General features: G+C 44.0%; 2 protein-coding genes across 6 annotated transcripts in view; both read left to right on the top strand.

Moving 5' to 3' along the window:
* The window catches only part of JAKMIP1 (janus kinase and microtubule interacting protein 1), a 281,939-nt gene extending 266,047 nt beyond the window's left edge, over window positions 1-15,892 (top strand). For 2 of the 5 annotated variants that reach the window (XM_075420486.1, XM_075420484.1), the window contains 2 exons: window positions 11,626-11,681; window positions 11,846-13,971. The gene's annotated coding sequence lies outside the window, so the exon portion shown is untranslated. Of the gene's footprint in view, window positions 1-11,625; window positions 13,972-14,238 lie in introns of those variants that run through there. The other 3 variants (XM_075420483.1, XM_075420481.1, XM_075420482.1) reach the window with 2 other exon arrangements.
* A 3,714-nt stretch (window positions 15,893-19,606) lies between these two features.
* CRMP1 (collapsin response mediator protein 1) overlaps window positions 19,607-20,705 on the top strand; it is a 51,526-nt gene continuing 50,427 nt past the window's right edge. Inside the window, exon 1 of the mRNA XM_075420510.1 lies at window positions 19,607-20,154. Coding sequence (XP_075276625.1) covers window positions 19,783-20,154 — 372 coding nt within the window. The 5' untranslated portion in view covers window positions 19,607-19,782. The remainder of the gene's footprint in view (window positions 20,155-20,705) is intronic.

Here is a 20,705-nt window from a genome sequence, read left to right on the forward strand (position 1 = left end):
CTTAACCTGGTTTTAATTGAGAGAAGATTTTTACAACCTGCAAGTCTGGATAAAGTCTCCTCCATGCTGTGTCCTGTGGACATGTATGAAGTCCCTGACCATTGCCATGACCATTTCACAGGGGTGACTTGTGAATGTGTGACAAAATGGAACAAGTTGAAGGAAAAGGCAGAGCACGAAGCAACAGTAAGAAAATGTGACGGAGTGAACTCACAAGTTAACAAATGAACTTAAAACAGTGTATTAGAATACAACTAAAATAAATCAACTCAGAATGTTTTCTTTCCAGACATAAAACTGCACTTGAATGGATGGGCACTAGTGAAAAAAAAAAGCCTCATGAAAACGATCTAGTGCGTCTGATTGTAAGCGCCAGGCTGAGAATAATTACTGGTCTTTGGAAAACTGAAGGTTGAGATTTCACTGGGTCTCCTTTAATAGGAAAGAAAGATGGATATGAGCCTTTGATGAACAGCGCACAAGGTTATGTAGCAGTCACAGCGTATTCTGTCTTACTTATTTGGGACAGGGAGCCAGATGCATCACTGTTACATAAGCCTGCTGACCTGCATATAGAGCTTTGTAGTAATAGGAGGTTGAGAAAAATAAATCCTGTTCAACTTCACCATCATGAAGATATAAAATTAGTGTCTTTTTATTTTTTTTTATTCTCTATTTGCTTTGTCTGGAGTTGTATGGCTGTACAGGTATGTTTAAAGGGGAAAACCCCACAGAACATGTTATTCCATAATGGACTTGCTTTTGAGAATAAAATTGGAAGGGCGTGAGGATACCTATGGCACCTAGGATAAAGACGAAGGGTGAGGAGGTGATGAATGTGATGAAAACTCAGTCTGCTGAGTAATGGTACAATCTGTATGTTTAGGGAACAGGACCACAAGATGTGTACACCAGCCATAGCAGGCCATTGTTTCAGTGGTGCGGTGTGGAAAAAGACCATGACATTTTGCAGAGAATTTTGATAGTTTTATTTAGTTAGTTTTTATCCTAATTTGAAATGAAAAGCAGTATTTTTTCAATTCTTAATAAAGTTAATGACACCTAAAACTGGAGACATTGGAAGCTTTGGGATCCCCGGCTCAAGGCAGTCTCTCTGGATCCTCTAACTGCCTGGGATGCCAAGGAGTTTCACATGTCCAGAGCTTCCAGACTCTTGCTTCTTGTCTTTCTGCCTGGTGGGCTAACAGGGAGCTGGCAGCCTTGGAGTTTATGAGCAGGGATACTCCGCTCTGAGTATCTTGGCATTCTGCCTAATGAGATCTGTAGAGGAGCCAGCAGCTTAGGAGCTCTACAAGCTCTGAGACAATCCTGGAGCAATAACTTCTTTCAAACTCCCACTCTCTGCCAATCTGCCAGGAGTACTGTTGAAGAACAGGGAAGGGGACCTGACAGGAAACCAGGCATGATTCCTGCAGCCTCATCAAAATCAAACATTCCATATAAAACGCTTCTGACCGCTTTTAATAACCACACACAGAACCCCTAACATGTCAGCATCTGATCCTGGAGGTCCTGTGTCCCCTTGCTTTAGATAATGGGTGCAAAGTTCAATGAGACAGAAGAGAGGACAAAGAGACATTTACATCATCTAGTATCTCTGCAGTTGGGATGCAGGTCAGCTACAGTTCTTCACATAGTGCTAGACTGCCTGTAGTCATATGACCTACAAATCCCAGTTGTCCTGATGGTATTGGAGGACATGGTTATTCTAGGAAGGCTCTTGACTGGCATAGCAGCTAATATGATGGTACTGGAAAGGCAGATTAAATACATGTTGGCACCCTGCACTTTTTTCCATGAGTGCTTTATGATTGACTTTGAGGTCTGTCTCTGGATAGAGATGTTGGTTCAAACACTGTGGACAGGAGAACTGTCCGGGCACACGAGTCCCAAGTGTGTACTTAAAGATCAATACAGATATTTCCAGTTTAAATTATAGCAACCTAAATGTTACTGTAATTTGTACTTCTAACCTACAGCTACAGAGTGATGTTTCATCAGCTGGGGGTCCGTGGAAGGTGAGCATGCTCTTGCTTTTTCTAGCCATAGAGCAGGAGGATGATAATCCAACAGGCCTTGTGGCTCACTGTCATGACTGTGGCTCCTGCAGGGTGAATCAGGACTAATGACGCAAGGCAAAATTGCCCAAATGACAGAGAGAATCTGGGCCACTGCATTCATCTCATCTAATTTCCAAATTTTTCAGTGCTCAGGGGGACAGGATTGTAGCAAAGTTTGACTTCCTGCTATGTAGGTCATGTGCAGTACGCTGAATCCTCCTCCACAGGGGTAAAACTGGACCAGGGAAACTTGCTTTGCCTCTATAAATATTGATGGGAATAGCAAATGTTTTTCTTTTATTAATAATTTTCTAATAGTTAGATTTAGGATAAAGCCATTTAGACTTTTACTGTTGCATAAAAATACATTGCAGTAACAATGTGTTGCAGTTATTAAACTCTGCAGTCTTCAGATTGCTGCCTCTGAGCAAACTTCACTCTTGGTCTGGAGGCTTTCTGGGTGACGAGTGGGCTGTCTGGCTCTGCCGTGGGGCTTTCAAGGGTACCGTCACCCTAGTGCTGCTGCGACCATGGCTGTGCATCCCCTGTCTCTGGCAGACAGGGCTGTGCAGGTGGGCACACAAATGTACTGTAGGTCGGTCTGGGAACAGCGCAAGGGAGCAACCACAGAAAGCCTACAATTTGCTCACAAACTGATGTGATGATGCTGCATTGGTTACTACTTTAAAAAAAAAAAATCCAACCTACTGTAGCAGTCACTCTGGTTTGTAACAGGCCTTTGTAAAGATCAGGTGGGGAAAACAAAGGAAACCAGAAAAGCTCAAATATTTTGTGCGCCTGTCTTCCAAAGTTTTTGCTATAGGGTGCAGAGCATCTAGAAATCCTCTTCCTCAGATGCTACCTAATCTGTTCTGGATGTGCACACATCATTTTTCCTTGCATGGCTGGAGAGGTAGTGGGATACAAAAATGCTTTGCTGAAATGTGAATTCATTTGCCCTTGTTTCTTAGGCTGACAGCAGCAAGGCAAACCTGCTGATTGGTTACTTGTATGACTGTGCATTTTAGAGGAAGACATTTCTTTGTTACTGATGCAGCTCTGTTGCAGCAATTTAAAAAAATGTGTCTAAGGAGGAGGCAATAACTCTGAAAGCGTCTATGGTGACTAAACATTATATTCTAAATATGCAGTGTTACTGCTGATTTTCCCAGTATCCTGTGAGTCATAAAATATTGTCTCGTATTGAGTGAGCCATTCTTAATGACCTTGACTTTTAAAAAAATGCCTATGACTCCTCCTAAGTCAAATAATTTAAATGAATGGCTTTCTGTAGGACATTTGTAGTGCTTTTCAGATCATTAAAATTCCTGAAGGACAATGGGCAGGTCTGCATTTGCAGGCATCCCTGCTGTCCCCAGGACAAAGCCCCTCTGGCCCAAAGGCTGCTGTAGCTTAGATGAATGCAACCCTTGGTCTTCTGGGCAGCCTTTACCCATGCAAATGTGAACAGAACTGCCTGGGAAGATCATCTGGTAAAGAGACAGCATGTTCTAGAGATCGAAGGGCTCAAATGGCCTCTAATTCCAAGGACCTTATGTTGTCCTGCTCACACTTTGTGCTCCTCTGTCCCAGCGGGTCTGTCAAATTTTCATGGGTGTACTTACCTCCTTGGCTTCCCCAGCATCCACAAACAGACGTGGGTGCTCCTCTGAGGCACAGTCTTTCCCCTCATAGTCTGTTGATCCAGTTTGCAATGCCTTGCTGCAAGGAGGTTGAATCCAACTCAGCAAATGAAGCATGTTTTTACAAGATTCATGACAGTTACCTATTGCAAATATATCTGTTCCAGTGCTGTTCTGCAACTGGTCTGTGAAAATGTTATTACACATTACCAGCATAACCTTATAATTAAGATTTCAATGTTAAGGATGCCTCTCTGAGAAACTGTAAAGGAAATGATTGGCCCATCGGCCCAAAAGGTTTGGAAATAACCAAGTTGAACATGCATCTATTATATATTTTCGGGGGGGGGGGGGGTGTGCTGTGGGACTGTTGTGGATCAGCTTGGCTGCTGTATATTCAGCACTGGAAGAAACGCTGCATGTCCCAGTTGTAACTGGATGTATTCTGGTGCTAAAGCACACAGTGAAGCTCATTACATGTGAAGTATTTGTTGTGGTTGTTGTCACTCTCCGTTACTATTGGCAAGTTTTTGATAATGCTGATTTCTTTAACTAACCTCAGTGAAATATGGACACAATCAGGCTTGTCTCCATTTTTGACTTGACAAGATAATCCTTACGGAATTTCCTGCTTCTCTGTACTGAGTTGCACTATTGTTTTGAGATGTTTCTCAAAAACAATATGCCCACCATAGAGAAGGTACCATTCTGCCGTCTTATTTGGACATGTCATGCTGTTATTGTCTCTATGGTATGAGGTTAACTCCTTTGTATTAGCCTTTAAATACATGATAAGTATCTTAATAGGAGAGATGTAAATAACTTGAAATTCATGTCCTCAGTTTATTTTAGCACAAAAAAGAGCCTATATTTAATAAGTGCTGTTAGATTTTCAAGGCTAGTAAAAGCTCTGGGGTATATAAATGGGGTGGTGCCTGTATGGGAAAATCAAATCAGTAAAGTAAATGGGGGCCTGTGGAAGATGCTTTGAATACAAGGGTGTTTTGATTGTTTCTTATTTTAAATTGGGATAGGGCCACTCTTTAATTAGGACTAGCACTGAGTGAATTCTATCATAAAAAAAAAAAATATTCCAGCTGGTTTTTCCTTTTTTTGTGTGTTTTCCACAATCTGTGATCAGACTTCGAGGTTTCCTAGTTTGTCGTTTTAAATTGTTGGACTGCTTCATATCAGTGTGTTTCACCCTAAGCTTCTTGGCAAGCTGGCTTGCTTTGGCTGTGTTTTCAAGATTTTGGGTTGGGAACTGATCTCAGAAGTGTGTATGTTACTGCTGCCTGTCTGCAAAGTTGTGGGATATTTGATAAGCAGGAGGTTAGACATCAGGGTTCTTCTGTATGCATTTGCATCTCAAAGCTGAAAAGGATTGCAAAGACATTATTCTAGAAGATATTTTTTGAAATCAAATATATTATTTCTACATTTATTGATAGGCCATTAATGGAATAAATAAACTTCCAGAGTGGTGCTCAGCACAGCAGTGAATTCAACTGTCCATGTGTATTTGTAAGATTCACACTTGCAAATCCTGTTCACTGTGGTTACCCAACCCTAACTAAGACTCTTAAATTGTTCTTCTCCAAACAGTGTGAAAATGAGTGCGTGTGACATTTTTCTGAATAATTCCGTGACACTAAATAGCAGCACTGGTTGTATGTTGCATACTGACTGTATTGTAGATTCAACTGTTGGAATGTATTTTGCATAGAGTATGATTAAGACAAACCTCATTCATCACTGCATAGATTCATTTTTACCAGAGGTGCTACATTAGTTTCATAAGAAAGAAACTGGCATAAAGCCAGAGCAGCGATACTGAATCAAATCTATTAATGTAACACTGTTTAGTACCTTATACCTTTATTAAGCACAAAACCAGAGAATAACATGATTTTACTTTCTAACAGAAAAGGATATAATAAATGCCTCGTTTCCAACTGGCTGGGTAGCTGGTTGCTTTTTTTTGTTTTTTCCTCCCCTGGGATGCAATTGGTGTAGCTTTCCCTCTCCTCTGAGATCGGGGGAAAGCTCTCTTGGCCTTTGGTTTTAATTGGGATCACTATGTCTTCATTCAGAGTTTTGTGAGATTCACACCTCTCGAGCTCCAATGTGAATCCATCAATTAGAAATTAATATTATAAGCACCAATTTGTGAACGAGAAGGCTACACTGAATAATATTTTATTTTCTTTTTTCCAAACACAGAAATCAAATATTTTTGCAAAGATCAATATGCTCTTGGTTATACAGCATTTCTTTACCAAATGGCTGGGGGTTCCTATATGTATCATAGAAAAATGCAGCTTTGCAACATTTCCTTTCTTGCAATCGCTTCCTTTTTTGCCAGTTTTTCTGCTTGCAGGTAATCAAAATTTTTCTAAATAACGAAGTTTATATTTTAAAATAAGTTACTATAAAACATACATGAAATAATTTATGGTAGATCATTTTTTATTAAGGTGTGTGTGCGCGCCACAGACATCTGATTTTCTGTAATTGATAGAAATGATAAAATAACTGGATGCTCATGATTATATTAGTTAGACCAAGTAAAAGATCTGTAACTTCATTATCAAACATTGAAGAACAGCACAAGCCTTCATGCCTGTTTTTTTCTTCCATTTGTGCTCCTGTAGCTCCAGAATAGTGGTAGAAGCCAGTGGCTCTTCAGTGATACTAAAGAAAGGATAATATGCAGCACTTGGTAAAGGCAGAGACATGGCAGGGTAATTCTTCTATGTTTTGCAGCAGAAACTCTTTTCAGGTGTTGCATAATATCTTCTTCAAATATACGTTCACAGCAGCAAAAATATATATGTCCTTGTTGGATACAAAAAATTTTATTAATTCATTGAATTTTGCACTTTCCTCCTTTTAAGTACCTCTAATGATGCAGAACAACGGAAATACGGCGTACCCACCCTGCATACCAGGGCTGAGGCACAGAGCACTCGCTGTGTACTGGTGACTTCAGGTCTTTGATGCGGTGTGTTCTATATTATGAAGAAATGTTCCCAGTATGCATTGACTGAGACTATTCAGAAGCCAGACTGAAGCAGCTGGAACTGCGTGGTGGTCCACCACCTAAACCCGCCTCAGATACTTGGAAAGTTAGCGGACATTATTTTGATATGTTTTTACAGGGGTATCACCATATTTCATGTCCTCTTTCAGATGATCAGAATAAAATAGCATCCTCCTTTTTCCATTTTTAGGGAAGGAACTATTTAACTTCAAATTTTATGTGTGCATTCGTTAATTCAAAAAGAGAACAGGGGCTTTCTGAAGATACCATAGAGATTTTAGGAACATGTGTACAGTCCTGCAGCTGGGTTTTTTCCTTTCCAGCCCTGCTGTTGTTTGTCTTTAAAGTCTCTGTATTATCTCATTTCCTTCTGACTTTGACACACACACCGAGAATTTTTGCAAAGCTTTTGCTGCTGTACCTTCTTAACAGCAGCAGGGTGGCTTCCATGCTGTGTTTTGCAAGGGACAGAGACCACGCACCCTGCCAGTGGACACAGAGCTCTGGTCTCTGGGGAACTGATCACAGTGGAGGAGATAAACAGGACAGCCCTCTTTAGAAGGAGGTGCGGTTGGGTCAGCACTAGCTGTATTCCACCAGCATGAGCTGAGGTGGATGAGCTTGTGCAGACCAGTCAGCACCATTTCTATCATTGCATTCTTTGTATCATCTGTCTCTGAAGAAGCTGAGCTGGACAGGGGATAGCAATGGCCTTGGCTGGCAGTACTGGTGCTCTCAGAGAGTCATTAAAAATGTTAGTTTAGATATTTGGGAGGGTAGATCGCTTGCTCTGTGAGGATAGGCCAAGGAGCCTTGGCTGGTTCACCCTGGAGAAAAGCCAGCTTTGGAGGGACCTCACAACAGCCTTCCTGAACCTATAATGAAGTAATTGAGAAAATGGAGCTGGACTCTTTGCAGTGGTGCATGGTGGGAGGATGAGACACAGTGGGCTTACATTGAAACAAGGGAGGTTCAGACTGGGTATAGGAAAAGCATTTCTCCCATGAGGACAGCCCAGCAGTAGGACAGGCTGCCCAAGGAGGTTGTGCATTCTCCATGCCAGCAGGTTTTCAAGATTTGACTAAGCCCTGAGCAAACTTGTCTGACTTCATAACTGACCCTGCTTTGAGTAGGCTAATCTAAATGACCTTCTGGGGTTCATTCCTATGATCTCATAGTTTCCTGATACTTAGCACATGATGAACAAGAGTAGATGAGGAGGGTTGGGAGCAACAAGAACAAATAAATGCTGGTGGCTCACAAAAGTGGTAAAAGATTGGAGAACATCAAGTGAGTGGATGAAAATGGATCATTGATCTTTGTTATGCTGGAAATGATTCAGTCCTGGTTTAGAGAGCAGGGCACAGTCGTACAACTTTTATGTTGCAAGGTTTTCTTTAAGGCTGCAATGTCATGAAGAAATCAGTTTTGTTTAACAACCTGCATTAGCAGTTCTTTGTGTTGGTGGCTGAAATGGATTTTGCTTGTGATGTGAAGGAACATGAGTCCAGCCTCCGCATTGTTGCTCAAGTGTTAGCCCTAACAAAGAACGAGAGGCTAGCAAATTTCTGAGCACCAGAAATACCCACGCTGAAACTCTTAGGTCCACTACTGACAAAGACTCGGCTGGTTTTTACTCGCTGTGATGCACTGTTGGAAACTGCACCTTTGTGCATAAGCACTGGAAATACTTGGTTGATATTTTTCTTTGGTAAAGTGACATCATGAAGACCTTTTTTGTTTTCCTCAAGCTTTTCACAAAATAGACTTCCTCCCTGATCAGAGTAATTACAGAACAGTTCAGTAGTGGTTTGTGTTGCCATACTGCTTAGTTAGATAAAGTGGTATGAATAAAAAGAGCAAGAGAAGGATGAAGGGTAAGTATGTCAGGGAAGTAAGACTGCAAGGAGCACAAGGTTTCAAAAAGACCTAGAGTGGAGAACAAAAGGAGAAATAAATAATGTCACCAAGAAGAAGCAAGGACAGACAAAGAGGATGAAAATAATGTGAAAGATAAAGTGAAGAGTCTGACAAAAACAAGGAAAGAAATACAGTTGATAGCTAACATTTCAAGAAAACATTATAAAAATGGAAGGAAACATAACACAAATAATGACTATAAAATTTGTAAATGCTCCCTGGTCTAGCACTGTGTGTTTGGCAAATATTCTTTATCCCTGACTTTGCAAAACTGGAGAACTCAATTTAAATTTAAATTGGTGGATGAGAAAAGATGGGCTCACTAAAGTGCAAAAAAAAAAAAAAAAAAGTCATTGAATGAATGAAGTTTGAATCAGATTTCCATTATTCTGGCCACACCACTTTTCAGACCTGATACCTTAGGGACATTTTTCCCTTTGAACAAGTCAGTAAACATAGCTGGCAACAATGGGCGGGTCCTGTGCAAGCAATTGAAAGACTAAAAGTGCAACCTCTCTGTCTTCTAAGATCAGGCTAAGTTTTAAGACGACCTGAGGACTCATCCTTCTGATCCTCCCCAGCTCTTGTGCACAGTGATGGGATCACGGAGAAGAGACTTTGTGTATGAGTAGGAGAGGAGAGACTGGAATGTATTTCAGACCATCCCAGAATACAAGACCAGATCTACGGTTACTGTGTCATATTTTGCTTTGTAGTATCAACTATAAAAGGGAAAGTGGCTGATGTCCTGAGAAATCCTTGGAAGTTGTGGACAGCAATGGCTGTGAGCATGTTCTGTTGGGTCTTGCTTTGATTGCGCTTAGACTACAAAGACATTAATCCAAAAAAGATGACCCATGGAGACTCTAGTAACCTTCCTTTTCTTTGCCTGGAGAGAAGAATGAACTGCAACGGATGCTGCTTGTTTGCAGTACAGCCTGGGGCTCTATTTGACCATGAAAAGAGAAGAAATTTCAAAAAATGCTTTGCTTGGATCCACCTACAGCAGAGGCAGAAATCATGTGCAACATCTTAAGAAGGCTGCAGAAAACTTCTGGTGTTGTTTGGAATCAGAAGTAAGTCTGAACATTTGCCACTTTCTGATCCAAGATGGAGATCTGAACTAGAGAGTAAGGAAGGGCTCTAAGTGCCTCTCAGTGCTAAGGCTCGTAGATGTGCTCCTGCCCAGCTGGCAATCCCTGGCTCAGTTACTGACTTTTTCATTCCTCACTGGTTTTATGTCCTACAATATCCCATGTAGCTGCTTCTTCAAAAATAATAGCCTCCCTTTATTACTCTGCCTCACTCTGCAGGATTTTTTTTCAGTTCTGTTCTTCATGCTTGGAAAAACCTTTCCGTCCTAACGTGCAAGCTCTAAAGGCTCTCTTCTTTCCCAGTTTTTAAATTTTCTCTTTTGAGGGGCATGCCAGTGAATGGGACATGTTTTAGTAATGACAGTTAATTAATATCACCAGTCAGTTATTATAATAGTAATTACAATATACCATTTTTTTTTAAAATCTGTGTCATTCACATTTCCTGTACTCCTGATGTACTGTTGTGGTTTAATCCGGCAGCCGGCGATGAGGACCACACAGCCACTCACTCGCTTCTCCCCCGCTAGTGGAATGGGAAGGAGAATGGACGAAAAGTAAAACTCATGGGCTGAGATAAACAGAGTTTAATAAGACAATAAAGGAAATACTAATACTACTAATAATGAATATGCAAAACAAGTGATACACAATACAGTTCGTCTCACTGCCTCATGACCAATTGCATGGCCAGTCCCTGAACAGTGATTGCAGAACCCGCGGGTTTCACAGACCTCATGAATTTTGTGGATTTCACCAAACTTGTGAATTTTACAGAACTCACCACCCTCATGGAAAAAAGACCAAATGTATGCAAAATTTTGAACTCCTGGAATAAAAAGGATAGTTGAAACTCCTGGAAGAAAGAGGATTCCTGCCCCCTGGCTAACCCCATTCATAAACTGAGCAAGATGTCTATGTTATGGAATACCTCCACTGGCCAGCTTGGGCTGGCTGCCTGGCTCTGCTCCCTCCCAGCTCCTGCACACCTGCTCATCAGCCGAAACATGGGAGACTGGGAAAAGTCCTTGACTTCTTAGCAACAACTAAAAACATAGGTGTTACCGACATTCTTCTCATACTAAATCCAAAACACAGCAGCTACTGTGAGGGAAATTAACTCTATTCCAGCTGAAACCAGGACAGGACGAAGATGTATGTTTTTCCAGTAGACATCAAGTTTTAGCCAGAGTTAAGCATGCAGGCAGTGCATCACTGGTGATATTTAACAGCTGCAATGACAGCCTCAGTGGAAATTGCAAAGCCAGATATATTTTGCAGGCTTTGAAACTTAGTGTCTGAGGAAGCATTCAAATGAGGAATATTGCTCTGGGAAGAGGCACAGAAATAGGACTTATATGGAAGGGTGCATTTGTGATGGCTGTCATCCCTGGGATGAACTTTATCCATGAGACTACTTTTGTGGATCCCTGCCAAGGGGATTATGAAATGGTGTTGGGAAGATGGCAGGGAGTGTTCATTCCCATATTGATAAACCGATGACAGGAACTTCTTTACAAGAAGGAGTAGCAAAAGGGAAAAATATGGGATGTGCTTTTCATCTTAAAATCAGTAAATCATGGGAGAATGTCACAATGTGTTTCGAACAGTTCAGTCTCTACAATGTGTTCTCTTAACACTGCCATTATATTATGTTGGTATGGGAGACTGGGAAATATATTATGTTGCTTCCAGCACCTAGGCACACTTCTTCCCAAATGCTTTATTTTGGCCTTGAATGAATAATAAATGATTCCTTAAATTGTGAAAATCCAGATATTTATCTGATGGTTTTGACTTTTTTTTTCTTTTTTTTTTTTTTTGTCCTCCTTCCTCTTATGCAGGAAGAATGTATCAGTCACACAGAAGAAGCAATACTGCTCTGCAGGAATGTTGAAAGGTGCTTTGACCTGGTGGTGACCACAGCTGCTTCATTCTGGGAAGAACTGAGAAGTTGCCCTGACTTACCGTCTGCCAAGCTGTAGCCACCTCCTGTAGTAGAAGCTGGCCATGCGGGCCAACTCATTGTGTAATTTGGGTTTTTGTTCTGTTTTGTCTTCCCAGGATCTCAGCATTTGCATTTTAAAGAAATTATCAAGTTAAACACAGATCTCAGTCTTCACAGGCCTGCTTATGTGGGTATGTAATATCTTCAGCCTCCTACTGCTCTGAGCGTTCCTGAAAAAGGCTTTGCTCTGACTTAGGCTGTCTAGTGTTTCTGAGGACATCGTACATGAGGGCACAAACTGTCTAGGAAGTGGAATAGAACTGCATTTTTACAAGGGTAAGTAGGAACTGGGAATGTACTTCATGTACGCTGGGAAGCACTTGGAACGTCAAAGCGCTGTGTCCTAATACTCTAGACTGATTATTTCAACCACAAGAGTAGGCCACGCTGAATGTAACTTTCAAATAAGGTATTCACATGCATACGTGCTTTTCCTGAAATGGGTGGTTTTGTGCACACTGGTTGGTAATGGTACATGTGATGCAAACACATTTTGCAGTCACAGGGTGCAACACAGGTTTATGCCCCCGTAACCCCTACTGTTCATATCTGAGTACCCACTTGTGAAGGGAGGGAGATGAGCATGCAGGCACAAGACCGGTGCGTAAGGGATCGTATGGGTACAGCCATTCTTTCTTTAACTTAAGGCACACAGCACCGCTGAAGTCAGTGGCAATACTCCTGTTGTCCTGAATGGGAGCAGCCATGGGTACTGCTCTCTAATGGTTTTACGACTTGTATTTCCTCTTTTTCTTTTTTCATGTTGAGCTAACTGCTAGAATGTGCTATCTTTACAATCCTTAGTTGCCCAGATATGCTTTGAAAGGAGGCAAAAGGATAATAAACTGTGGAATCCCAAATCAGATTAATGTAACGTGCATTTCTAGATTATGATTAGTAACAAGACGACATGTTGGCATGGTAACACTTGAAGCTTAACTACAAGTTCTTAAAATAAAGCAATGACATATGTGTAGGTTTCTATCCATTTGCATACTATCCACCTGAAAGCATACATCATTTCCACAACACTCAGGCAATTAAACCCTACTTCTTACTTTTGAATTAAGTGTTGAACTAAAATGTCGTGCCTCTTTCCTAGTATTTATGCATAATCTCCCACCATAAATTATAAATGTTGATAATGAACCCGTCCATTTTGTAACATCTTAGGCTTCCTGCCATTTGGTTTCACTTTAAAATGATTAGCATAAGAAATGTAGAACATGCTTCATTCTTTGTGGTTTGCACCACATTGATCTCCTTTAAATTCTACCACCTCCTAATATGAAAATTGTCTAACCGATATTGGAAAAGCCTGTTTATTAATTAAATTGATAGACCAGTGGGTGCACTTCATGTGGCTGAGGACTGGGAATTAAAATCCCAACTTCACCTCAAATCATTGTAAGAAAGCAGTAAAATTTTTAATGTGAGATTATTAGCTGAGAGAGAGCGTAGCTATTATTTTCTAGTTGCCTTACGGTGAAGAGAATAGTGTTGTCTGGTTGTTACAGTCTGCTCAGCTTTCTTTCACTAAGCAGAAGTTAACTTGTCTAGATGTGCTGTCTATGGTAAGGGGATGCTTTACGTGGATCGTTGTTTTGTGTTAAACTTTCTCAGAATGCAAAATTGGGCACTTTGTTCTGATTGCTTTATATGCACAATATTGCTTTCACCAAATTCCTTACAGTCAAAATTAAGATGCCTCTACGTTCTGCATATGTAAGTACAGTTGTCTTCTGTCACCCTAAATAGACAAAATGGGCAGTGTAATGTAGAAAATACGATTCTTTGGCAGTTCATTTATTTACATGTACTCTACTTTATAGAGTATTGCAGGACATTGAACATACAACTTACAGTATTTCCACAGCTCCTTACGCAACCTTTAAATCCTGACTTCTGTTCTTCACACCACTATGGATGGCAGATGCTGGAAGTACAATGATTGACTCCGGCATGATAATCATGTTACATTCAGAATAATACAATTGCCAGGAAATATTTCACGTAAGCAGCAGACTTCCCAGGATAAACTGCCTGCTAAGGCATGGCTGACGTTTGTCCTTGTGGTCTTTAAAAAAGTGGAAACGCTGATCTGTATTTCATAAATCTACCTGCATTTCTTACTTGTAGATGAAGGATTTCGGTATTTGAATTTACTCTGGTTGTGGGGTGAAGGGAGGGAGGGACATGTGCATGCTGGGTTTTGCCACTAATCCTTTGGAAATCCTTTAGTGCCTTAAGGAGGCAGAGGGGGAACAGACTCTAGGATTACAGAAACTTGTTCAAACCTCTTTCCTGCTTTAGCAGAATTCCTTTAAAATATATCGTGCCTTTGGCTCCAAACATATTTGCATTAGAAATCAGTAGCCATGGGATTGTGGACAGGAATTTTTGTCCCTGCATAAATACTATCAAAGGGAGTATACTTTTTCTTACATAGGATGCGAATGAAAAGGACAGCTAACAAGTTCTCCATTGGAACCCATGTATAAACCACTATCTGACAACCAGGAAAGTTGCAAGTTGCAGAGAAAGCCAAAAAAAAAAAAAAAAAGAGAGAAAATTGAAATGTGCTGGATGAAATGCTTGTACCACTGAAGTGACTGACAAATTTCCACTGGCTCCCCTAGGACCAAGATTTCATGGTTGCTTCTACTTGGCTTAAGAAATGCTCAGATATGAGAGGTACTTAAGTATCATGCTTCAATGTTTTCTGTGCACGTAGGAGAGAAGAAGAGAGATTAGTAGTCGTGGAGCCCTGCCTTGATTTGACATTGTTGGGATCTGTGGTATAAATCTCTGTTCACTATTGTTTTTCTGTGTAACATAGACTCTTGCTATGGGAATATGAATATGCAAATGTAAATTCCAATGTGAGAGGTTACTGCGCAGTGTGCACTAACTGACATCGAACAACTACATTTCTCTGCTCTTTGAACTGTGGTTTTATCTTTTTTTAAAAAGAGGGGAAATGCAGCTAACGGCTGAAAACCACTTCTGCGCAAAAAAAAAAAAAAGCCTGTGTGAGGCAATTCATGTACTGACTGATGGTCCTAAGCACATATTAGGAAAAGTTGAATGAGATTTTAGCTCATGAGTGAATTTTGTCTTTTAGGAATTAAGGGCAATTTGTTGGTACAGAGCTACCCAAAAAAAGGCAAAAAAAAAAGAGGGCCTGAAAATCAGAGTGGTGGTGGTCTTCTATTTTGCTCCCTGTGATGACAAGCAAGTTTTAAAGAATATGTAAACAGTTAAAAACATTAAATGGCTCACAGTAAGTAAGACAAGATCCAACATGGAACAGATTTTTATAGCTTGTTGATAAATTATGCTTCTATCTTTTGTTTGGAACTTGGAAAAAGAAACCATGTAAATTGAATAAGGAGTAAAGTCTTACTGTACACATTTGTTTGACTGAAACAAAGATATTTCCCCACCTCCTAAGGTATTTATGAGAAATCTGGGATGAATAATGTCTGGAGATCTTGCCTTTTGAGCTCTAGTGCTGTGCAGCTATTTAACTCTTTTGCATAGCCAGCAGTGGGATGGGAACCAGAAGTCATGAAGAGCAGTTGTTAGGGCCACAAATTGGGATCCATTTGAAGAGGTGCCAAAGAACTCACAAAAAGGCTGGGGTTTATGATGTGACACTTATTGACCAGATGAACCAGTTAGACTGGGGAGGGAGGGGTGTTTGTAAATAAATGCGAAAAGTTTAAACTCTGACCCATGACCACCCCGTATCTGGGTGTCAAATTGGTCTCAGCTAAGTGAGAAGCCTCAGTGGTGTGAGAGAGGCCACTCTTATTTTGATCTGTTCCATTAAAACCTTATGAATAACTTTTCAGCAAAGATTTCCACTCTAAGACATTTGTCATAGATATCAACTGTACATATGTATTACTTTTCAGTGTAACTAGGGAGGATACATAATTCTAATGAAGTCACAAAGTCTACTTGATGATTATCACAGATTTGTAACTCTCACTTAAATTATGTCAGATATGTTGACATTTTATCTTAACAAGATGTATTTTTCTATGTTAGTTAAATGTATAATTTGTATAATTTTGTATATTAAATGTATGCATATTTTAAATTAAAAAGTTATAATTTTAATTGTTCTAACTCTAAAATGGTGGTGGAGCTTCTGAAATATAGTTGTAAATACAACCATATCCCTGGATAGCAACTAGGAAGTCCCTGTTTTGAGGAAGGGGCCACCTGGTCTACTCACCGTGTAAGGAAACTCTTACGCCTGAGCTCTTGCTCCACTTGGTGGGGGAGCTGCCGTTCAGCTTTTGCTGATTTAGCAGAATTAGTACAAATTAGCAGAATACTACGGGCTGGATCACTGCTCAGGAAGCGGGAAACCTGAGCCTTCCCCAGCTTGTGGGCTTTTGGACCCATGGTTCCTACATGTCAGGAGACACTCCAAATCACCAGACCATAGGATGGAGTTTTGTAGGGGGAGGAGGACACTGCAGCCAGAGATACAACAGGCATGTAGAGCAGAGACGGGGAGGCTGACTCATGACTTAGCAACTCAAGTCACTCCTCCGGGAGAAAGAAAAGTTGGGTTTCTCATACACTCACTCCCTTTGAGCTGTTTGTGCCTTTTTTGTCTGATGATTCTGTCGTAATACACACAATAGCAAAAATAGGTGCAAAATGTACAATGCATATTCTCTCAGCCCCTGCACCAGGGAAGTCCTGTTCTAGCTTACGATGTTCACACTGTTGCAAGAAGAGTTACAGCTACAACTGGAGCCAAGCTGGTAAATGATATCTTTCTTCTTGGACTTCTTTTGAAGGTTTTTGTGAAGCAAGCATGTCTCCAGGTTTTCTGCTATCTCTCATATGGTCTATTTGGAATACAGGTCCTATAGGAAGAGGATGCGCCTTCAGTCAAGTTCTGTCCTCTTTTCATTAAGCTATGTCAAGACGGGATGGGATGGAGTGTCTGCAAGACAATATGCCATAGCAATGTATATCTCCGAAGCTGCATACATGTTTTTAGGTAAACCCACAGGGTGACAGGGTATCAGGCTGCAACTGGGTATGCTTCTGTAACAGCTAAAACTGCAATTTTATCTCTTAGTGAACAGAAAGAACAGTATGCATCTGTTGACTTAGAACACAGTTGTTAATAAACTGAGGGCTGCAATATGAAAAAATCCATTTAAAAGCAAAGAAAATCTCCAATGTGACTTTATGCGCATTTCTATATTGAAGGTTTAATGTTGATTTTGTTTAATCAACATTAAACCTTGATTTAACACATTCTGTGAGTCTTGTGGTCTTCATATGTGTTAGCATTAAGACGAATGTGCTAGCTCAATACTGAAAAAATAGCATTATTCTTCGTTATTTCAAAAAATCGAGCAGTTCTCGAAATCTGAACAATGTTATCTAACTAGATCTCAAGTGTAAATAGAGTCCATCTTTCTTGGCTTTATGAATGTTAAACAAAAGATGCTCTTCAGCTCTGAATCATTTAGCAGACACATGCACAATGTACAACATATTGGACCTACTGCGGGACCATCAGAGTTTTTTTCTGGAGGTTCAGAAATATCTCGTAAAATTAATAATTTTTCCAATACTTGTGAAGACATGCAGGTCACACATCACACTCCATGTAGTACCTGCATATTTCACTAACTGTCAGGGGCTCGTGTCCTGCGGAGGAATGAATTGACTTTTTTTTTTCACAACAGGATCGATAAATCTCAATGTTACCATTAGGAACAGAAAAAAATCAATATTTGTCTACATGCAAGAGAAGAATTTAAGGAAGCAACAAAGCAATGTCCTACAAGCTGTACTTATTTTTCCACATGCCAGTGAAACCTCCGTATGACATTAATGTGTTATTGTGGTAGCACAGTATATTAAGTGAGCTGTGGCATCCTGGGCAATCTATGCTCACAAATATCAGTCACGATGCTGCAACTACTAAAGTCAGTGTGCTAATAACCAGTGATCACTGAGCTTTTGACTAATTCCCTGTTTCCCCTCATGTAAACAACACACAGCGTTCCAAGGCATTCGAGACACGAGGTACCACTGCATGAAAACAAATGCGGAAAAGAAAGATGTTTTGCTCTGCTGTGTTTTGCTGATGCTCAGGTGTGTGGCATCACTGTTTTTTTCATAGTTCTAGTCCAGGTGTAGTTTTGTTAATGAGAAAGATGGACTTGCTTCTCATGAAATCCCAGGGACCTCTGTCTTTAACCTCCCACTTTTCCCGATGCATTTATAACTTTGTGATTTCTCTCATGCTGGGACCACCAGGCATGCCTGTGGGCCGTAGACAGCGGTGCTGCGTGGCTGGGCTTGTATTCAAATGGCACAACCATGTTGTACGCAAGCAGTGAACAGATCTTGTGACTGATCCGTCGCTTCAGATTTGCTCAGCCGTTTAATCAATCTCAGACCGGTTTGTTCCAATGGATTCCTTCAGAGCAGCAGAAAATGCCCCTGATGTAGGTGCTGGTGTGTTCGAGGCCCGCTGGAATTGCCTGAGAGTGGCTGCGCGAGCGGGAGAGGAGCGTCCCAGGCTCTGCGGTTCCGGGGCACAATCTCCTCGGGCGCTGTCAGCCAGGCAGCGGTACCACGATGGACTTTCTTCAGCGGGCTGCGCAGAGAGCTGAGGGTAACGCACTCTCCAGCCCTCCCGCTGTAAGAAACCCTCCTGGACCTTAGGAACCGGCATGACTCCCGGCGAAACGCTGCCCCGCGCCCCGGGGTCCCCCGCTCGGCTCTGCGAACGGCAGGCGGGCGCCGCCCGGGGTGCTGAAGGGACAGCTCCGCGGGGACGCGCCGCGCTCCCGCCGCGCCGCGGGGACGCGCCCGCCGCCCCGGCTTCCGCGGGGGTCTCAGCGGGGCGGCGGGCCGGGCACCGCGGGCACCCCCCGGCTCTGGGCGGGGGGGGGTGGGTGTCTCGGCGGGGCGGACGCTCCTCCGGCCCGCGGGCCCGCCGCGCCCCCCGGCGCCCCATCCCCGGCGCCGGCGCAGGGCAGCGATCACTTCCGTGTCAGCACCGCCCGCCGCCGCGCCCGCTGCCTGCGCGGACGCCGGGGGGCGGCGGGGCGGAGCGGGGCCGTGCCCCCCCCCTCCCATCCCCCGGGCACCAGCTGCTGCGGCGGGCAGAGGGCAGCGCCAGCCCCCCTGCCCCGGCGCCGGTTAGCCCTCCTCCTCCTCTCTCCGCCGCCCCCCCCGCCCCCCGCAGCCGCCGACCGACCCGCGCCCCCCCGCTCGGCCCCCCCCGCCCGAGCACCGCCGCAGCCTCCTCCCGCGGGGGGAGCGTGAGCGTGCAAAGTGGGAGAAGCTCCCTCCTGCGCGCTTAGGGGGGGCTGGGGAGATTTTGGGCTTTGCTTCCCTCCCCCCCCTCCTTTTTTCTCCCCCCCCCCCCCCCCCCCCAAGCCACGTCGCAGCAGGTGACTGGCGCCCGCCCGCCGGGCAGGACCCTGCTTGCGCGGGCTGTGTGTGCATGCGGCGCAACCCCCGCCCGCTGCCGCCCGCCCCCCGGCCGCTCTTTATACCCGGGGAGCGTGTGGACTGCGGTCCTCGCCGGGGAACCGCTGCTGCGCTTCCCATTCGCCGCGGGCTTTCCAATCACCTGCCTCCGCCACCCTCCCCGCTCCGCTCTTTGTACTTTATTTTCACGTGCTCTTTACTAACACGGCTATTTTTAAATCCTGCTTGGATTTCTTTCTTCCTCTCTCTCTTCCTCTCTCATTTTTTTTCTTTTTCTTTTTTTCTTTTTTTTTTTTTTTTTCTTTCCGGGGGGTGGGTGGGGGGAGGGAGGTTAACGTTTGCATCTCCCTGAGGGAAAGATCCCACCAGTCAACCCAGCTCCGCCACTGCTGCATCCATCCATTCATTTTTATGGTCGCTAGCAGCCTATCCCGGTAGCAGAAGGTGCAGAGAAGTGGGAGGCAGAGAGAGAGGAAGGCAGGGAGGGTTCCGGACGGCGAGAATGGCCGAGAGAAAGAGGAACTGGAATAAAGAAGACGACCTGCCTGTGTATCTAGCTAGGCCGGGTACGACAGCCCAGACACCGCGGCAGAAATACGGGGGGATGTTCGCCTCCGTGGAGGGGGCCTACGAGAACAAAACCATCGACTTCGACGCCTACAGCGTGGGGAAGAAGGGGTCCCGGACCCCGCGGAGCGGCAGCCGGCACGACATGCTGGACGGGGGGGACAACTACAGCGAGACCGCCAGCGACATCAGCGAGGTCTCCGGCTCCGTCATCAGCTCCCCGGGAGACCGGGAGGACAAGACCCCGGGCGTGGAGATCAGATACCCCGTGGGGAAGGAGCTGCTGCAGGGCCAGGACAATGGGCAGGTGAGCGGGGCCCGGGGGCCGGGGGGCGGGAGCCGCCGCCCCCGCTCGTCCGGCTAGCCGTGCCGAGCCCAGCCGTGCCGAGCCGTGCCGAGCCGTTCCGAGCCAAGCCGTGCCGAGCCGTGCCGAGCCGTTCCGAGCCGAGCCGTGCCGTTCCGAGCCGAACAGTTCCGTGCCGTGCCGTGCCGTGCCGAGCCGTGCCGAGCCGTGCCGAGCCGAGCCGTGCCGAGCCGAGCCGTTCCGAGCCGTGCCGAGCCGTTCCGAGCCGAGCCGTGCCGAGCCGAGCCGAGCCGCGCCGTGCCGCGCCGTGCCGCAGAGCCCGCTCGCCGTCGCGGGGTGACGGGGAGTTTCGACCCTGAAGGTCGGGGTGGGGGCACGGCCCCCTCCTCCCCGGCACGGTGATGCTGTAGGAAGAGCCCGGCTCGCGCTAAACTATCTCGCTTCCCTGAGCTTAGTGAGGAGGGGAGAAGGAGGGGAGTGGCGACCCCAGACACCGTTTTCCTTTGTAAGTGATGGCGATGAGTTGCCTCCGTTTCCCCTCCCGCCAGTAAAAC

This window comes from Opisthocomus hoazin, chromosome 5 (assembly GCF_030867145.1).
Source record: "Opisthocomus hoazin isolate bOpiHoa1 chromosome 5, bOpiHoa1.hap1, whole genome shotgun sequence".
Taxonomy (NCBI): Eukaryota; Metazoa; Chordata; class Aves; order Opisthocomiformes; family Opisthocomidae; genus Opisthocomus; species Opisthocomus hoazin.